At 35.2% G+C, this 21893-nt stretch overlaps 1 protein-coding gene across 10 annotated transcripts in view; it reads right to left on the reverse strand.

The window, feature by feature from the left end:
* Nucleotides 1–7132: 7132 nt before the first annotated feature.
* LOC126377836 (zinc finger protein 628-like) overlaps nucleotides 7133–21893 on the reverse strand; it is a 126425-nt gene continuing 111664 nt past the window's right edge. For 8 of the 10 annotated variants that reach the window (XM_050025799.1, XM_050025798.1, XM_050025797.1 and 5 more), the window contains 4 exons: nucleotides 14299–14483; nucleotides 13549–13714; nucleotides 12310–12531; nucleotides 7133–12065 (listed from right to left, as the gene is read on the reverse strand). In XM_050025799.1, coding sequence (XP_049881756.1) covers nucleotides 11053–12065; nucleotides 12310–12531; nucleotides 13549–13714; nucleotides 14299–14483 — 1586 coding nt within the window. In that variant the 3' untranslated portion in view covers nucleotides 7133–11052. The remainder of the gene's footprint in view (nucleotides 12066–12309; nucleotides 12532–13548; nucleotides 13715–14298; nucleotides 14484–21893) is intronic. The other 2 variants (XM_050025792.1, XM_050025796.1) reach the window with 2 other exon arrangements.

Below are 21893 nucleotides of genomic sequence, written 5' to 3' on the forward strand. Positions count from 1 at the left end.
TATCACAAAAATCACTTTGTGAGCCCTAGTTTGGCTAGGATATTACAGGCTGATCACTTGATTGTCCAAAAGTAAGATGATCCATGCTTCGGAAGGTACGTTAAGCCGTTGGTCCCGGTTACTACTTACTGATATGTAAGTATGTAGTCGTTACCTGAGCGGCTCAATAATAACCCTGACACCAGGGTTGATGAGGTTGGTAACAATCGCACCTTCTCAACAATCGCACGTTTACCGCTGCGCCACCGAGCTCCTCATTTAATGTAATTTAATTTAATTTAGTATACGAAATGTAATGTTGAGCCTTTTAACGCATTGGTATTTTATCAAGTACTTAGTTTACTGTAATGTTAAAACATGGTTTTATGAAATAAATAAATAAATGTATTTAGAAATCGTTTAGTGACTAGAGAACTTTGACATACATTGCGTTACGAATGCATTCCCGAAGGCAGAGGTGTATAGTAATACAACCTACTCCTTGCCAGGGATTTAGTTACTTTTGATAACAGACACCAAGCTAAATGTGTAATACTAAATTCCTCTAATTACCGGTCTATTTTTTCCATAACTTGTTGGTTAGCTCAGCTGAAATATGGCTTAAATTACCCCATAATCGCTAGACAAATAGACGAAGAAAAACTAACTTATGAATGCCAATGCCCTTTCGAGACTTTTCTTCTGGTTCTAACATAAAAAGTCCTAACAACATAGGTTACCATTACCAATTCTGTCACCTTTATGTACGAACCATAGAGTTGAGAATAACTTAAGTTTTTCTTTAGAAAAAGGGGTTGTTTTTTTCTTTAGTTAATTAACGCAAAGATTTTAATAGTCGATGGTAATACACTTATTTGTTAGAAAACCATGGAGCGTGTATGTTTGGTTCTGAAGCACAAACAGATGTGGGCAACCTTTGCTTAGGAGATTTATTTTAAAATTTGAGTGAGTACAGGCAAACGTTATTGAAAGACAACTTGTCGATATGCTTTTTGAATTTTATATTTATGTAATCAAATTTGATAAACTTAAGGATAGGTTACTATCTTGTCGCCTGCAATACCTAAATCTATCAGGTGAAGAAAGATAACAGAGGTTTTTCAATGTTATAAACTGGCACTTTTCTGACACCTCTTCTGTTGTGTGTGTGTCGTTTTTTCTTTTTTTATACTTCTTCCCTCGTGTGGGTTGTGAGGCGGATGACCGACCTCAGTAACCCTGGTGTCAGGGAGTCGCCAGAGACCCCTGAATTTCATATAACGACTACGATAATATGACAGATGTATGGATGTGTGGATGTTATTATTATTATTTTATTATTTTCTACTTATTTCGTGATACGTGAAAAAAAATACCGTTAACTTGTCTCTGTCATATGATACGTCATAACTGCTAATCATTCAAATTTAAACTTCAAAGTAAATAATTACTTACTAATAAACGATAAACAACTTCCTTCTCGCCTCTATTAGAAGTTATTAAACCTGAAAACTGTCTCATAAATTACCTAAAACACGACAACAGCTTAATAAAGTGTCGGCGGTAAAACAATGAAATCGTCACTTAACATTATTTCAAATTAAAAATAGAAAAAACACGTCTTGACATGACATTACCCAGACGCTAAACGGTTTCACTTAAAATTCGCATAACAACACAAACGCAATGCAAAAAACATAAACACATCATTGTAGCCAATCACAATAATCAGAATGTCGAAAAAAGTCAACTGATTCGCTTCTAAAATAAAAACCGAACTGTTGAATTAAAAAAGTGTCGAAAAAAACCGCGGTGTAGCGCCCCTGATACGTGAAAAAGCGACATAGAGGAATGAAAATTACATATCGGTGATGTGAAAAAGCGAGGGAAAAAATTGCAGTTAACGTATTCTTAGTGATAAGCGCAACACGCGATCGTAAGTTGGGGCAATGAAGAATGGAGAACGCTCTCCGCGTATTTTATTTTATATTTGAGTGTGCACGATCGATCGATGGCTGCCGCTTAGCTGTGCTACGTTCACAGTGACAAAGTGTCTATGGTCTTCCTGATTAAAACTTCTATCCCTGATTTAAGACTTCTATTCCCGTTTTAAGACACTTATTCCTGATTGTTGACTAAATAATAAATGAATGAAGACAAAAAAATAAACAAAAGAAATGGCTCCGGCCATCGAAAACAATTTATTGAAGACAGAAAACAAATTCAAGAAATCACATGAAGAAAAAAATCATTTGATCAGGCTGTATGGCTATGTTCCTTTGCCTGCTCCTTCTCGGGGCAAATTTACCAAAAAAAAATGTGTATGGTTTTATTTTTATTTGTGTTCACTCAAGCGTGATGTGCCTTTATGTATATGGTTTTATGGCCCAAAGTTTTTTTTAAATTGAAACCCTATTTGATTAAATATTGCGTCTGGAAATTTGGGACTTCAGTCTGAGTGACATCGATCGTGTCTTTCTCTCATCGATGTGAGCGACATAGATCATCTGACGGTACATCTTTATTCTTAGCTGTACTTAATGTATAGATCTCTAAGTTTCACGTTGAACAGTTTTCGAGTGTTCTGCTCGACGCGCTTTAAAATTATTAAAGAAGTTAATCTGTTAAACAAGCCAAGCTGCAAACTATTATGAAAACCAACAGATTTTTTTTTTGACGTGACTTATTGTAGATTTGCCGCAGATGGCATTAACTACTTGGCCGGACAAATGGGGAGCGCTGAAGGCTCTCACCCGGTACAACGTTTAAGACAACAGGCCTGAGGGTGCCCAGTCGTCTGAGAGGAAAAATATTTGAAAGAATTAATCAACCCTAGTGGGTCGATAGCGATAAGCGCTGATTGAGGGAAATCGTCGACCACGCCGGCGGGGTCGGTATCGGGGTAAAACCGACAGTGACAGTAATAAAAATACATATATACATTTTATTTCATTTTTTTTTTTGATTTGGCCGTAGATCCATGAATCGTAGTTGTTACCATGTTGTTGCGGAGCTGAGTATATTTTATTGTAATATCTTTTAATTTGCGTCGTGTTTTCTCACCATAGTATTGTATAACTTGCATACGTTTAGTTGGGCTACAGTCTGAACCTCAAAAAGTGTATTATTTCATAACATTTGTGTCTGTAACCTGTTACGTATGTTTATTAAATAAATAAATAAATAAATAAATTACTGTGCGTTTTTGCATGTATTATCACTGTACAAAAGCCGTCTCCTCTCATCTCGCCCGGTCGGTAGCATTCACTCGCATGCTTGCCGCCCAATGTACGTTCGTATCAGAGTTTTTGCTCTCTCACGATTTATTTTTATATTATATTAATTAACACGCTCTGTTGAGGATCTGGCCTAAATGATCGCTTCCAGTTGAAATAACTCTTATATATATTTTAGTAATAACTAATCATTCGTGGCTTTTTCTAGTAAGCATTATTTAGACTTTGTAATAGTCAAACAAGTCTTCTTTTTCTGTCCGTCGCATTAGAGATCATACATACATAAACTCACGCCTATTTCCCACCGGGGTAAGCAGAGCCATGGAATTCCATTTGCTTAGATCCTGACACACTTCTCCTGCTTCCTCCCTCCACATTCATCAATCGTTTAATACACGCACACCGCCGGTTCAAAGTAGATCGTACTGAACCTTTTCTAAGGACACATCCAATTTGGTCAATGTATTCTTCTATGTCTTCCTCTGTCAGCCTTAGCACAACATACTATAAACTCACGCCTATTTCCCATCGGGGTAAGTAGAGACTATAGAATTCCATCACAAACGATTTACTTTTATACCGCTTTCGTAATCTTATTATCCTTCATCCGTTCTACACCACATCTCCTTCTTATCACACTGTTTCATTAGAGCTTATGGACGTCGTGAAATATTATTTTCTTATAAATATATATTATATTTTTTTTAAATCTAATGGTGGTCGACATAATAATATAGATAAAGCTTTTCGGACACGCAAGTTCCATCAAGTTTTTTTTCGTGCACCATTGAAACTCTTCCTTTACGAATAATCTAATGTTTAACTATGAACGCGTCCTCTAACTTAACTTCAATGAACTTTTTGATACCTTCTGGACCATAGAATGAAAAGGCTATATAGTAATGCCCTCTGTTGTTCAAGCTTTCGTACTTCCCCACTGATGAAAGCTTTTCGTTTGCAGCGCCATCTGACATAAATAACGAGAACTTAAAAGCTTTGTATGAAGGTGATTCACTCTTGACATTGAATGCCTGAGCTTGAATTACTCAGTGTTAGTTCCTGGATGTATCGATAGATGGCGGTTTAACCAACAGACATGTCGGTTTTTTCGCAAGCTATCGTTTATCAGTAGTTCCGGAACGTACCCAGAGGTGGCGTCGAGTTTGATATTTTTTTTTTTCATTATTAAGATTTAAAAACATTCCTTCTTCTTCTTTTCGAGTCTTATAGTATCCTCACGCGTGCAGGTGGCTGAACAAATCATGAGGTGTTATATATATTATGTTTTGGGGACATCACAATCCAAGTTGTATATGAGTGTCAGACCTGTACAAGTTTTACTAGTTTTAAGGTTTACATGTATTTTCTTGTACTTAGAATAATAAAATTCTTACTTTATCTAATGCATATGTTTTCGTACTTCAAGTAGAGTACTCTAAACCAGCGAGAACGTATGAAGATTTTGATAAGAGTGGAAGTAAATACAGCCTCTGTGGTCTAGTGGTCAGAGAGTTATGCTCACGATCTGGAGGTCCAAGTTCGATTCCCGTTGGGGACATTGTCGAAATCACTTTGAGAGACTGTCCTTTGTAAGGACTTTTCAGGCTTGAATCACCTGATTGTCTGAAAAAAGTAAGATGATTCTGTGCTTCGTAGGGTGTGCCGTTGGTCCCGGATATTAGTCGTAAAAACACCTCCACCAACCCGCAGTGGAGGAGCGTGGTGGAGTATGCTCCATACCCCCTCCGGTTGATTGTGGGGAGGCCTGTGCCCAGTAATAGTGGGACGTATATAGGTTGTTTATGATGATATGGAAGTAAAGAAAGTGGTGTGCCAGAACCTTAATTGATATCACGTGGTTTCTAAGATTTGTGCCTTGCTTATGGCTTGCCCCCTATTACATGAGACGTAAACGTACCTCGAGGAGCTCGGTGGCGCAGCGGTAAACGCGCTCGGTCTGCGATTGTTGAAGTTAAGCAACTTTCGCAAAGGCCGGTCATAGGATGGGTGACCACAAAAAAAAGTTATCATCTCAAACTCCTCCATGCTTCCGAAGGCACGTTAAGCTGTTGGTCCCGGCTGCTTTAGCAGTCGTTAATAAACACCAATCCGCACTGGGCCCGCGTGATTGTTTAAGGCCCGATCTCCCTATCCATCCATAGGGAAGGCCCGTGCCCCAGCAGTGGGGACGTTAATGGGCTGATGATGATGAAACGTACCTGGCGAGGTGTGGGTGCATATTACACCTCTGCCTACCCTTCAGGGGGTACTACAGGCGAGATGCTATGTTTTATTATTTAAACCATTTCTAGTACAGTTTGAATGACTCCGTTAAACGCTAAAGGTTTCTATACTTCCTCAGAGAGGGCGTTTATTTTTCTTATAGGAATACTTTTAAATATCAACTTTTGTTTTCTTATTAGACGGTTCTTACTGGATATTTTATGTATATACTTATATAGTTAATCTATTTATGTAGTTAATCCATTTTGTACGACGCAAAAGGATACCTGAAAAGTGTCTAAAAAAAACTCTCATATGAATCATTCTTTTTATTTTTTAAAATAATTAATAGCTAACCGTTTCGGCAATAGTAGACACTATTTCAATTAAATGACACAAAAAGCATTTTCCGTTGTTAGAAAATAAATTTTCACATTAAAATTATAAACTGGGTTAATTTTTGTTCAGTTAAAATTATACGTTACTTAAATATAAATCAACACTATAAACTTAACGTTACATAGCAGTTCCTATATTGACTACCGGCTGAGTACAAAAAAATAACCTTTTATATAAAAAATATAATATTTCAATAAACACATTCCAGTTTAACGCTAAAATAATTAGTTAAAAACATGGCATCGATTTTACATTTATAATAATCGTAGAACTTATTCAACTTATAATAATAACTATACATAAAAAATAAAAACAAGTTTTTTAAGTTTGATCTGTCGTGTACGGTTCACAGGGTATCGCTGTGGAAATAGTAAAGACGTCGATCGAATGGCATCGATTTTTACAATTGTATCGGCCATCGAAAGATTGCGTTGCGATCGACGCTCCAACAAACACCCTAACAAATATTCCAACATGTACGTTATTTATGAGTTTCGCCTAAACACCGATTAGGTACATTAATAATATCGTCACATCACATTCCTAAATTTATTTACATTTTTTTCCTTTTATCTTTTAAATACATGCCAAACACGAATTTTGACTTCTACCTAACCGTAAATTTTATTCTAAAGTCTAAACAATTGAATTTTACAATTTTATACGCCAAAGGTACTTTTACTTAATTTTGACATTATTTTTTATAGTAAGCGTTTCCAATACATTGCTGTTCAATTTTACATTTCCCGTATCCAAACTTTGGATTCCAAAGTGTACATAAATTTGTATGGCAGTTCTAATTTTATACAAATAGTTGAAATAATCCACGACACTATCACAAGAATGAAAATTTACGTAAATAAGACTAGAATACACCAATTGGAAAGATTTGTTCGTGAATTTCGAAAGTGATTCCACTTTAAATGTAAAGTGAAATTTATGTCTCACGTGGAAAGTGTATCTCACTTTGAAATTAATGTAAAGTGTAACAACGCAAATGCCCTATGTGACATTACAGAGGCTATGCATACAACGTAGTTATGAAAATTATGCAATGTACTGTCAGTTTTTTTTTATTACACTCCCTGGCAATTATGTGTTGCCATCTGAAAAAAAAATTTTGATTAGGCATTTTTATATATCCAGATTTGTATTTGTATTTCACAATCAATGTTATTGTCACAATATTTCTACGTTTATAAAACATTTTATAACCTTTTTATCATTTTGGTTTTTCGAAAATATTTTTTATTAAGAAATGGATACGATTTACTATTGGTGGGATAGTAGATCCCTTAAACACCGATAATTCCATTAACTATGACATTAAGTACGTTTAAGTACACGGATTTTTTTTGTATTTATGTGTTTTTTTTTTATTTCGTTGTGTCTACTTCCTGCAACACAGATTAAGCGCTTCAATTTCCGTTTGGGCTTAATTTATGTTACTTACTTGACCCATTTATAAAATATTTGAGCAGATAACCAAAAGTATTGTTGGTTATTTTATAAATGAGCCTTTGTGAATTACATTACATTAATTATACTAGCTTATCTTAAGAATATGTAAAGACTACTGTGAGTTATAAATTGAAAACCTGGCTATCCTGTCTACCTTAAAGTTACGAATAAATGTGTATATTTGGCTAAATATGTATCAAAACAAGCTGAAAATACAATCAACAGAAACCATGAAGCGACAAAAATAAACATTAACATTCAATAAGGATGCTTAATTCCAAATCAACAGCAATTTATTGATAAAAACTTAACAATAATACTACAAACTGTTCAATTATTGAATAATACGTCTTATTAAATACTCTCTAATTGACAATCTCTGTAGTGCGGAGGTTGTGGCGTGTCGATTGTCAAACTAGACGATCCCAAGTTCATTTCCTGGTGTTGAAGACACTAGAGCACACTAAAATCTACTGGCATAATGGAGCAAAGTGGTATAAATCCTTTGCTTGAAAAATTTCAACGATCGATATGCTGAAGCCTAGCTCAGTTATGGGACGTTAGTATATAAAATGTTTATAGACTTTCAAAAATGAACAGTTGGTAATATTTCATTAACGATTGAAATAAAAAATGTAATGTAATCGCAAGTTGTAAAACGCGATATGTTTTTTCATTAATAATTGTTATCGAATGGAATTTTTCACTGTTCGAAACAATTAATGTTGAATTTGAACAGTGAAAGTTTAATTTACAAAATTGATTTTCTTTCTCAACGAATTTCCCTAGTCAACAAAACGAGTAAAACAATAACTTTAATCGTTAGCGAATCAAATGATAACTTGTATTGGTCGTATCCATTTCTAACAAAAAATCCAACTGACAGCACATTTAGAATGTGGATTAGCTAGTACCACATTGAATGACATCAACAGAATCCAATACTATTGTAACTAAGCAACCAATTCTAAGGAAACTTGCACATTATGCAACCTCTTAGAATCGGCTGTGAGAGGGTTCACGCCCACTTTTTACTGTTAATTAGGCTTTATCATTAGTATTAAATGTACACAGCTTAACTACAGAATTTTCCATCGTAAAATAAATGTAGAAAAAACTTGCTTTTTCATCATCAAAAACGTAAAAATAACCTCTGACAACTCGTAGACACGACCTGCTTTATATCTATTCCTTTCGATGATCACAGAATAAACCACAGACATTTTTGTTGGGCATTTAAAAATTTGTATATCATAGCCTACTTTGATTGCTTTTTGTTATAGTCAAAAAACTGTAACATATATCATTTTTACATCGAAAATACATCAGTTATTACAAATATATATGTACATGTAATGCCAAGCAAAAATGTCAGGGTTGAACATGAACACTTTCTTGGAAACGTAACTTTTGATCTAAAAATCTAATGTAGGATTCATGATCCGTGCTTTTTAGTTTTGTACAACTCGTAAGCCGCGAGCGCAGTTCCTTAATACGATGATTTTTATTATAACTTTAAAAATACCAAACGTCCATAAATTTTTCCTTCTACTAAGACCTAAATTTAAAACAATACCATTTATACAATATTCATAGGAACTTCTTTGTTGTTATATTTAATTTATTTATATATTAAATTTATGAGGACATTTTTACATAAATAGCGATCCATTCACATTGATTTTGAGTATCCAAATATTCTGGTTTTGTTTTCAGTCAAATTGTATATATTTTTAATTCACGTTTCCCAGAAAAACTTAATCTTTATCGGGTAACCATTCGCGTCTCGATGTAACTGGCCATTTCACTCCAAAACATAAAGATAATACGCCGAAAAGTTTTGTATTTCAAAAGTAAAGTACACACAGAACTAAGGAGTCAATAAAATTGTCTTCGAACCGAAAGTCACGACTGAAATTATAACGATCTTTTGGGCTATTGCATTGTGAGATTTTTGTCTATTTACATTGGAACACCAGGCTGTGGTCTCACCTATTACATGAAACGTGACGACCACGGTGGCAATACCAATATTAATTCAAGACTGAAACAATTACGTACATTAAAATCAGCTTACGATACCTTACCTATGTTACGATTACACGTATACTGGACTCGTATGAACAAATTCGATTGAAAATCTAATTTGTGCATACCAATCGAGACTTATTATAATACATGATGATAATATTAAAAGAATTAATATTCGGCAACACTCGACATCCCTTACGCAGTGCGGTTGTGGAATAGTCAGACGGTATTGAATGCGAATATATCCCGCTCGACATATACTCCAAGCGGGATATAATCGTAGTCGGGCTATCCCACAACCGGTCAACTATAAAACTATTGTAATGGCAACTGTGAGCATATGAAATGCTATTAATGGTTTACTAAAGTGTAAAGACTTCAGTGTAACCATTTATATGAAATTATTTACTGGGCTATTGTGGTTTCATTTAAAAATTGAATTACATGAAATAAAAATAATGGAAATATTTGGGCTGTATCTCAATTGTCAACATTCAGGTTGGTAAGAATGTCTCGTGTTAGTGTCCATACAAGGTTGTATTTATTAGTCGATATTAAGATGTACTGTATTCGACTCTAAGTCCAATTTATTTTGGTTGGTGTCCTGTTTATTGTTTATCTATGTTCAGTGAAAAATCGCTATTTTCATTATTCAATATACACTTTTATAATTAAAAACTCAATTAATTTATTTACACAAAAAAAGATAAGTAACGGCAGTCTTGTGAAAAATAATCAATAATTTTTATATATACAACTATACAAATGATGTGTAAATAATTATATATTTTTTGTTAAAATAATAATAATCGTATAATAAAAATAAATTGTTATTTTACGTTATATGAACAAAAGCTTCAACATTACATAACATGTCTACGGTATTTACAGATTTATTATCTAATATGGCATTTATAATAAAAATTAAAATCTACGCCAAGAGAGTTTACAGTTATTTTAGTTTTTTAAATGAAAAATAATAAAATAAAATATAACCAAATTGATTTATTTAAATAGAATATTTGTGCGTTCGAAAACGTGACTAGCATAAGACGTGTTATTGCGTGAAAGACAAAGATAAACAAAATATTAAATTATTTCCTATAATAATAATAATAAAGTAACCTATGGAAACTTAATATGCAACTACGTATTGCAAGTCGCGCTAAATGCGATAAAACGTGCTTCAACAGTTTGGCACATCCAAAAGTTTGTACTAAGCTAAGAAATACACTGCTCTGTGGTAAAGCTAATAAAAAATAAATATATTTCGTAATAACACACCCGATAACCAAACAAATAACTGAACATTGCACTGAGTTATCATCTGTCGTTCTACATCTAATTACTGGTTCGGCGAGTTTTTGTTCCATTTTGTTCATCATTCATCTATTTTTAGGTACATTTTTCTCGTATATTATGTACATGAATCGATTCTCTAACGTTTCCTAGGTATGTACAACAGTTATCTATCTAATGTAGGGTTACTTTACTTTACCATCGTATAGTTTCAGCTAGAAATGAAAGAAATTCGATTTTTCATTAAAACAACGTTCCGAACGTACGAAAACAATTTACTTTAACGCAATTACTAATCGGAGGCGATTTCGCGTTCCACAAAATGAATTTAGTTTGACGATAAAACCATACTTCTTTAAATTTAACAGTTTCCTTATACTAAGTTTCGAGCAGAAATCGCGTCGGATTAGTAATAGCTAAATTTTCATGGCTGAGGGTTCTGTTGGAGGTGGACAGCTTGCTGGGCCGCTTGTTGGGCGGCTTGTTGCGCGGCCTGAGCTGCTTGGGCGGCTTGAGCTGCCTGCGCAGCTTGTTGCTGCATATGTTGCTGTTGGGCCGCCTGTTGAGCGGCTTGCTGTGCAGCTGCGGCTTGCGCGGCTTGAGCTGCTTGTTGAGCTACCTGCTGGGCGGCCTGTTGAGCGGCCGCAGCTTGCTGTGCAGCGACGGCCTGTTGCGCCGCTTGTTGAGCAGCTTGTGCTGGCGATGGCAAATTAAAACCAAGCATTCTAGGGTCATGTAATCTCAAAGCCTGCTCCAATCGCTGCTCTTGAGCAATTCTGAACGCCTCAACCAGTTCAGGAGATAACTGTCCACTGGCATCGTTCGGTGGTTGCGGAGGGAACCCACCGTTATGTCTTAAAGGACTGGCTGCCTCGTTACCATGCGCTGCTGCCGCTTGAGAAACAGCTAACCGAAGCGCTTCAGCTTGACTTCGGAGGAGAGCTTCAGCTTGTTGGATACGTAACGCGGCTTCGTTGGGCGCCGGGGGCGCTTCTGCAGGTGGTTGAGCTGGTGGTGGCTCTCTAGCTAGTTGCTGTCGCATGGCAGACACGAGGTTCGCCGCGGCAACTTGAACTGGGTTAGCGCCTTCACCAGGCTGCGCCATCATATTGGCAGCGGCAGCAGCAATGGCAGCTACTCGTTCGTCAGGGTACGCTTGGTGTCCATTGTTAGCTGACCTGAGGAGATCCGTGAGTTTGTTGACCGCCGCTCCTGCTTCGGAACCAGCGGATGAAGACAGACGACCATTGGAGGAAGAGTCCGAGTGCGCTGGGGAAGGCGGGGCCAGGTTGAGAAGACCAGAGCCTCCAGCGGTAGCCGACACTGCGGCGAGGATGTCTCGTTCTCTTCGTTCAGCCGCGGCTCGGGATAGAACATATTGGGCAGCGAACTGATGTTTCGGTTCCATTCTCATATGCTCCATGTGAGATAGTAGGCCTGTAAAATATTAAACGGGGTTTCAGTCTTGGGAGTTAAAAGATGGTATGCTGAAATAGATGGTTATTATATCTGGCAATGTTTTATGTAGTATTTAATCGCTTTTGAACATAAAGGCTGTATTTGATTACTTACTGTAAAATTACTAATGAAACATTTTTAGCAAATATGCCCTGATATTAAAATCATCCTTCCTTACTTTATCCGTGATATCGTTACTTATTGCTAATCGTCAAAAACTTACCACTTTCATGGGTGAAGACCGCTTGGCATACAGAACACGGCCACATTCTCAGGCTGCTCGTCAATTGAGTCTCAGGGTGACACGCCAGATGCTTTCTCAGTGAACCTTCATTGACGTAGTGCTTTCCGCAAACAGGACAGGGGTGGTTGGCCGTCCTCCGCTTGGCTATATAAGGATCAGTTGGTTTAGCTTGCGCCGGGTATGGTGACGTAGCAGGGGGACCTGCCATTCACCAGGATAAGGATAGGTTAGTGGGTTAGGGGTAGAGAGAAAAAAAATGACCAGGTTAGTAGTGTTGGCAGTGTTAGTGTGCTGTTGACTGTGTTGAAGGCTAATTCTTTTCGATAATTGTAGACAAGAAATAACATTTCTAATTGTAACATTTTCAAAGGAAGAAACGTAACTCTCTGATTTGTGATTCAGAAAGAAACGTGGGAAATTAACAGCTTTCAACACAATCTGTCTTATCCATTAAGTTACTAAACGAACCATGAAACCCGAAATGATAATGACAAACTGAATGGCAAACCGAAATGAATCAAAACCAATTGATGTAACTAAAACAATTATAGGTAAAACCAAAACATAAACCAATTAGCGGAACAGTGGCAACAAAACGAAGTTGACGACAGAAAACGAGGAAAATGAAGCTATTAGATACATAAACATAACATGTTATGATAATAGACTTGGTACGCCATCCGAAGAATCTATAGTCACAAGAAATGTTTGCTAAACAGTCTACCCTTCCAATGATTGTGGAACAATAACATATTCCCCTCGGATGGTGTTCATAACCTTATTTATTAACGCTTAAGATTTATGGAAACGATACGTTTTTGTTTTACCGTTGATTTTAAGAAACCAACACCCCTTATGGCTTTGTGCCAACTGGAAGCTTTTAAAACGCAAAATGTTGCAATGCAAAATGTTCTGCTATTGCAGTGGCTATTATTTTAAGAATAACGGACTAATGTATAAACTTCCAGTGACGTGTCTTAAACACTAATAAATCCCGTCTGTTCGAGCGTTGCGATAAATACATTTATTTTTACGTATCCTTCAACACCAAGAACGAGATCTTCAAAAACGCTCCGAACAAAAGAGATTTCTTAAAATAAATCTTAAAGTAACGACCAGGAACAACCCCTAAAGAGAAAAAGGAATAGCAATTGGAATTGCGAGTCCTGATTCAAAAAAAATGTTTCAAAAAGCCGAACGACCCGTCCGGAAACTTACTGGCAACGCCGGACGCATTTGGGTCCTTATGCGTGTTCTTCATATGTTCAACGAGTGCTTCGCCACCGAATACGACTTTGCCACAAAGGGGGCATGGGGTGGCGGTTGCCCCACCGATCATGAGGGCCGCATGTTGCTGCAAAACACCAAGGTGCAGCTGAAGCTCCTGCTCCACCGGACGGTGGCGTGGGCATAGCATTGTAAGATTAGCATCACAAAATACAAAACAACTTAAAATTAACAGTCGAAAGGGAATTTTGAAATTATAGTATAATAATAATACAGCCGAAAAAGAATTTTGATTAAGGTCCAAAAGGAATTTGGCGGAACGAATTGATAAGGCCAAATGGTGATTTTGATTTGAAAATAAATGTAAAGTAAAATAAAATGGCTTCGTCACAATGTGATGTTATTGTGATCGATAAATTATGCCTAAAATTGGGTCGTTGTAATTTCAAATATTTTTGCACATAAATAGATTATAATAATATACAAAATACTCTTTAACCTTTTCATAAATTGCTGCTGTCAAAGTTAGTTTATAATTCTGGCTGAGGACTTTAATAAATGAATATTGAGAATTTCTTTCAATAGGGATTTTTTAATATAATCATACTCTTATTCAAGATCAGAAGGATCATCTTTTAATTCTCTCTCTTTGAAATCCCACTGCTGGATCGGCCACTTTTTTTTGCCACTAAAAACAAACAGAAAAAATTCCATTCATTTTCAATAAGTTTAAATACTAACCTTTGCAGTATGCGTTCTCAAGCTACTTTCAGTTGCGAATCCCTTGCCACAAATATTACAGTGGAAGGGTCGGTTTTTGGCTCTTTCCACTTGAGCATCATGGTTCCTCAGATGTTGTTGCAGGTTGGATAGCTGGATGAATGCTCGCCCACAATCTGGGAGGTGACATTTGTAAGGTCGTTCACCTGAAAACAAAAAAATATGTTCAGATAAAAGGTGAAAGGTTATTTTACTGGGTCAAAGGTAAATCAAAAAATGCTTATATTTTTTCTTTTTCATTTAATTTCTAATTTTAATTACAAATTAGGTAATAATGAGTACGATGGTTGACCGCTTTATTTGAGGACAAATCAACAGAACATTTTCATTTTGACGTTTCGTAAAAAGTATCTCATTTGACTAGGTTGCAGGCCTATTTTGACTGGATGCGAAATCTAGTAAGGTAAGATCTAGTAATCTATGTTGCTATAAGTACATAATATTTGATATAGGTACTGTATAGCGACCATCACCAGACCATCGCTTGTAAGCACATCATTGAAGACAGGACGTGATCCTTTATCGAATTTCCTTGGTGTCTTTAGTAGATATGAACATTGAATACTTTAGTAGATAAAAGTACCTACTATATTTTAGTGCTGAAAGAGATCGTTATCTACGATGAGTTATTGTTCTAATTACAAAATAATGCGTATTCATAAATGCAGTAATTGTATTCCCACAATAAATTCTTCCAGTATTACCAAAGTAACGTTTGAACTTCGAATCGTAACGGTAATCCCGGGTTACACAATCCGTACGGACCGGTTTCCGGGGCCGAATAACCCAAATAAGTTTCGCGCCAAAATCCGGACCTAACCCAAGGAAAGAAAGCGATGACCGCGGTACCATTTTTAAAAATAAGACCATAATAAAACGAACGCATACTTTTAGCCTCTTGCTGCAAGCAAATGCATAGGTCATTGCCTTCACGCACACAAGCGCTCGCACACAGATATAAGAGTTCATAATACACAACGATATAGGGTATCTTTTCTGCATAGTCCTGGCGTTTGGTGGTGTTAGTGATTTTGCATGTTTGAGAAGAATGCGTGTGTAACATAGCGCGTGCGTTAGTAAAGATATTGTGGAATTATTTCCTAGATGCGGCCAGATAGATATATGGACTGACATGACTGTAGATATAGAAATATAGCTCGGCTGCTATGGCTAATCGGCCACTAACGGTTCCATTGGCTTATTTATTGCCACTAAATTTTATAACTGAATTGGCTTTATTAGGTAGGTTTGTAGATAAAAGTGTGGGTAAAATATTGCGTTATTTAAGGTCTTTTATAGTGGACAGACGGGGGTGCGGGTGTTTTATAGGAGAAATTATTTGTGTGGCTTTATGTTTTGTTGGAGATTTATTTCGTTCGCGTCGGATTAGAAAGTCTAGGTAGATCTTATTGCCTAGCTGGAATTATGGATGGAAATTGTGAGATACAGTTTTTAATAGAGTGTAGAATACTCTAAAACGTCGATGCAGTTGTCTTAAAAAGGTTATCAATTGGGCAATAAATTGCGGTGGAGGTACCTTATCTTTATAATTTATGCCTTCCGGACAATAAGTCTAACAATAGTTACAATGTCCAGATATAAACTAAAATATTCGAAATATTCAATAAGTATTTAAATATACTAAAAAAATATAAGTTTTAAAACTAAGTGGAAAAATCGCGGTCTAAAGAGTATGAAACAAAAAAATATTACTCTGAAATTCTTTCAAATAGTGATGTTTAGGCGATAGCTGCGGTTTTATGTCGTGGTATGCAAACTCTTAGGACGGATTGGCAGTATATTCTTTATTTTGTATTATACCGATGTGGATGGTTGTTGAAGACAAATATGGTCGGAAAGAGAAGGGGAAGGCGTTTGCCTAGCAGTGGGACATAAATAGGTTATAGAAAAGATATATTTGTACTGAATACAGAATAAGTATTTGCTAACGTGTCAAATCCATCAACCAAGAAAAAGGTATGGCAAGATTTTTTATGATAGATAATAAAAAAATCACGAATGCCCATTTTATTACTTTTGCAAATGTATTTATAGTGATACAGAATAATAAAGTACAAGTATAATTATACAGGTATGAAGAAAACTGAGATTTCTTCGCAGAAAATTCTTGGCCCTATTCAAGATATATTAGACTGGGTCACACTATTAACAACTGTGTAGCAAAATGTCTTGAATGGGTCAGTATTTGTACTTGTATAAGTAGTGTTAGACAGAAAATAATTTATCGACCTAATATCGACTGATACTTCACTATATCACTATGATAATGAACGTCACAACACTAGCTTACGTACTTTGACAGATCTAATTCTTACCGCGCATTGAAGCTATTGTAAAATGTTATTTATTGAAATATTTGTAATTTTTACTGAATTAGTCGATCAGTCTAATAGTAGTAACGAACATTTTGGTTTGTAAGTAAGTAATTTATATTGATACGTATGCTATGAATATTTTAATCGTATGGCGTTGATTACACTAGGCTTTACATTTTTATTGTGCACAATAAAAACAATGTAGAGTTACATACAGAAAAGTAATAAAGCTATTGAATAAAATTATACTACTCTGGCAGTAAAATCAAAAGATAAAGTAGCGTTTTTGGTACCTTTATCTGGTGACCCATCCAAAAACAGTCCACACTTCACCTCACTTAACTTCTCCTATCTTTCACATCCTACCGACTGTATATAAGCCGTTAATCCTTCCATTATGTTGGAAATAAAAAATACCTCATACAATCCCATAGATTAATCTTGTCTATAGTAAATATTTCCGGGTTCGCCAGGCCATTGTGGGCACACAGTCATTTTTCAAGCATACAGCCTACGCATACAACTGACCATAATAAATTGACCCTTAGATGCGCATACTTTAACCTTAAACCAGCAGTAATGTCTATTGAGCCGAGACGCGAGACGGCTCTTCTTACACTGGCTAAGAATGGTCTATGGTTGTGTTCTGTTATAATATCGATGTTTCGAAAGATCGATCTTTCTGGTACGCAGAACGTATATGAGTATATCGATTATTTATGCAACATTTAAATTTATTTAAAATTCAGTTTAAAGTCTTGAAAAAGAAAAAAATATTGAAAGTACTGAATGTTCGTTTAAATATTATGTTTTTATATAAAACTGAATTTATTAATTGTTAGCCACATAATTAATAATAATCACTTCACCCAACAATAATTTTTAAGTACCTACCTACGAAGCGTATATCTATGGGTAGGTTAATTTAATGGACAAATTAATCAACATAATGATAGTGTATTAAAGTCAGTTATAAATAATCAGGAATTTTCATTTACAATTACTTAACTGTTCAACTAGGTAATGAGAATATTACGATATTGTGATAAAGACAAAACTTTATTTAAGTTCTAAGAAATAAAACGTAATCGATTCGATTTATTTTAAAAACGAAATCGATCTTTTAATTCTAAGCGTAGACCAATAGTCTTCCATCCCTAGTTCTTGTGTATTTTTGCTATTTCTCTATGAATAAGTAGGGAAGGGAAAGGCGTTCGCCTTAACACAGATTGTACGATGCAAAGGATGGTATCTACGGAGCGGTATTTGTATTAATAAACTAGAAACTTTGAAATCTACATAGCGTCACTTTATAATGGAAACCACGTAATTATGCGTATTTTTGGAAATTCACCTTCGGATGTCATTTTCCTTAACAAGATCTCGTAATAAAAGAGTTACTTTAAATCTAGATAAAAAATTCGAATTTAAATTAATTTAAACAAATCGAAATATTGCTGAAATAAATTTATTTTTTCAAAAAGGCGCTGACATGGTTTTAGTTTTTGCCTCAAATCCTTATTTGAGATTAAAGAGCCAAAAACAAATTTCTTTTTGTACTTTTACATAGATGTATGATGAACTATTTAGTGGCCTGACCATATCTAATAATAATTACATCTATCATAATGATTAGATACGATAATATGGTCCGTATAGCAGAGTGTAATATTCTAGGTTTGAAATCTAAGCCATTGTAATTACATCGTTAATAGTCGGCTTATAAACTAAGCAAATGGGATCGATTTTATACAGCCACTTATATGATGCAGCGAATCTAATATGCTGATTAGTTAAAGAGGTATTTGCCGATGTACCTCTAGATCGAAAAATGAATAGGTACTAAAATGTGCTTGATGTTAGTGATATGATCTCTGATGTTGATGTTATGGGGGAAAATGGTTAACTTACTAAGTAAAAAAGAAACTAATTATTATATTTTTCAATTGGAATTTCCATAAGTTGTCTAATTCGATTATCCAATAAGAAATATTTGTTTAACCTCCTTCTAAAGTTACAAATTGTGTATTTAAAATGAAATATATGTAAAAGCATTCAATAAATATTAAAACAAATTCTACCGTTCTACAATAACCTTTAAAAACTAAACATTTTACAATTTCAAAACCAGTATTCTAGACATTCACAAGTCCTAGATCCAGGTCTCACACAAAGACCTAGGCGGTCTAAAGCCTACGCATCGATTTACATACAAAAGTACTTCCCTACAGTAACAGAGTTAACTTTTGACTTACGCGTAGGTTCCATACTAAGTTATTTTCTTCGAAAAATATATACAGCCACAGATAACTTTATGATTTATTTTGTGCTTCTTGAAAAATATTTTTCTTACTTTTTTTTAGTAAAACGTGGGTATGGATGTACATAAAACTAGCCCAATTGGGAATAAAAAAAAAATAAGTCATTCTTAACTTGCTCTACATTTTTTATGAGTAAGTACCCCAATAGCTTATTCAAAACTTTTTAGGATCTTATTAGGTACCTATATAAGAAAATTCCTAAATCTATTCTAAATAGAATAGGTCATGTAAAATATAATTATCTAAACTTATTTAAAAAAAATAGTTATTTCTTTTTTTACTTTAAAAATTAGAAAGTAGATTGCATAGGATGCAGAAATAAATTCCACGTCGATTTTAAAACACGACAAGCCGTCGGCTGCGTGCGTGTAGCGAATTTATTTTTGAATTTGGAACGCAGACTTACGCGCCATTTTGACGCATATAAGAATAATTCTCGCATGTTTACCGAGATTTCGTTTCACGGACGAAAGTTGAAGAAAGAAGGAAAAATATTACGAAATGATGAATAGGCACGTTTTATAATAAACTTTTATGCTTAAGCTTTGCTATTTATAGAAATAGAATAGTATTTTTTTGATTGATGCAGGTAGGCTAAAAAGTTATGGTGAGTAAATTCATGCTGATATCATTATAATTTTGGAGTTTTTATAAGTAGAGAATAAGATTTTGCTAGGTAAACGTGTCTCTTGGGATACATCGATCGTCAATTACTAACAGGTACAATAATAAAAAAAAAATAAGTATCGCTCATTAGATAATTGCTGAGGTTGGTCGCTCACAATCCACACGATAGACAAATATCTATTATACATAATATCTTCGATATGATACTGTTTAAAATTTCGAATTCGAAAAAATACCTATTATACATCTTCATTATCTTCGATATGACATTGTAACATTCGAAATCGAAAATTTATATAAATATGTAGTTTCCCTTTGAATCGTCATTTTTACATAAATAACGTCTCATCCGCCTAAAACTACATTATTGCAATCCCTTTTTTAAAGATCCCAAAAACAAAGTTACCTAATGTATTTAAATAGCCCAAATGCATAATAATAAACATTGGCTTTACCCAGTCTCATCTGTGTTCTGCCTTGCTTAGTTCGCGAAACAATCGATAGGTGTCGCTGCATGTCAAACACTCTGCAGTAACGCATAGTGCATGAATTCTCAGTGAACAGATAATTATGTTATTTATGTCCGAACTTATTAATAATATGAAATAACAAATTAATAAATATGAAACAGGATGTCCGTGGCTCAGGGTCGTGGCTCACGCCGTGACTTATGCTGAGTGAGGTCCTTATGCTAAGGACTTCCATCATAACTGTTACGACCAACATTTTGTATTTCATTATTAATTTAAAATTTCTCTTAATATGTAATTTCGTGTAAGTTTTTATTCCCCCTTTTTTGTATTGTTACTTTTTTTATCTTTAAAAATATTTACAAACCACATACATACATAATCCTATGTCCTTAATCCCTAACGGGCAGAGTCACAAGTAATCAGAAAACAACTTGCAGTCACTTTTGATACCAAATTCCAAGATGACTAATTAATGAACAGTATGATGACAAGTTGGAATTCATGTTTGGATCACATATAATTGATATCACTTGGTTTCTATGATTTGTGCCCGGTTAATGGCAATAGGCTCGCCCGCTATCACATGGGGCTTAAACATAGCTGGCGAGGAGTTGGTGTACATACTATACACCTCTGCCTACCCCTTCGGGGATACAGGCGTGATGCAATGTTATATTATGTTCGTGAATTATTGGAATAAGCTCAAAAATATCACAGAAAAATCCCATAAACTGAATGTAGAATCAAAGAGCAAAAGTTCAGTCACTGAGCCCAGCGAATTATTTGTAAACAGTGGTGAAATTACGAGCCATTAGTTGTCATAATCAAAAAATATATATTTTTGTAGGTGTTTTTAGTCTATTACAGAAACGACATGTAACCAGGAGGTTTCAAGTGCAACCAGTTAATTCATTACTTTGCAAGAAACTGACTGGACTTTTGCACCTTATCGTACATACATTTCAGTCACTAAGTAGTATTGGAACCATCCATCGTCCATCACAGGACTATCTTAGGACTTCGTTTCATCAGTGGCTGCAAGTTGTCTTTGATTACTTGTGGCTCTGCTTACTCCATTAGGGATTACGACCGTGAGTTTATGTAGCTAAGTATGTAATGTAGATACTATTGATGTCAATTTATACTTATCTAACTTAAATGATATTAAGCTTCGTCACAATGTTTCATACATTCTAAGTTTTTTCTCCCGTATTAAAGCACGAACATTAAACCCCTTTAATTATAATTATTATATAATCCAAACACAAATTAATTGAACGTGTACTTTACGAAATAATCAACAAAATAAATCTTCGGCTATAACGCTATAGCGTAACGTTAATTTTGCATTAATCATTGCTATCGGAAATTTAAATTATTGGACATGAATTTGCGTGCACACATGGTAGGTGCAACGCCCGCCGGGTGGGGGGGTGTGGGAGGGTGCGTGACCCCACCACCCAACTATTCCCCCGCCATTCCTCCCCAACTATTTTGGGGTGGGCAGCGGGCATGAAAAAAAATATAATAGTATTCCACCTGCGTCGGACGAAATTCGGTATTGACATTTCGCTTCGGCCATTTTGTTTTCATATATTAATTTGTTGCGATGTGCGTGTGTTATATACCTCTGTGCCCATGTATTTTGTATGTGGATGCATATTGGGAATTAAATGTATGTAGCATTATTATAAAGGGATGAGGGGAAAGGAACGCTTACTACCGAAACGTAAAGATATATCTACATTCAGTAAAATGGATCGTTTCATATTTGCTTCTATGATAAAACTTAATAATAA

Source organism: Pectinophora gossypiella, chromosome 24 (genome assembly GCF_024362695.1).
Source record: "Pectinophora gossypiella chromosome 24, ilPecGoss1.1, whole genome shotgun sequence".
Taxonomy (NCBI): domain Eukaryota; kingdom Metazoa; phylum Arthropoda; class Insecta; order Lepidoptera; family Gelechiidae; genus Pectinophora; species Pectinophora gossypiella.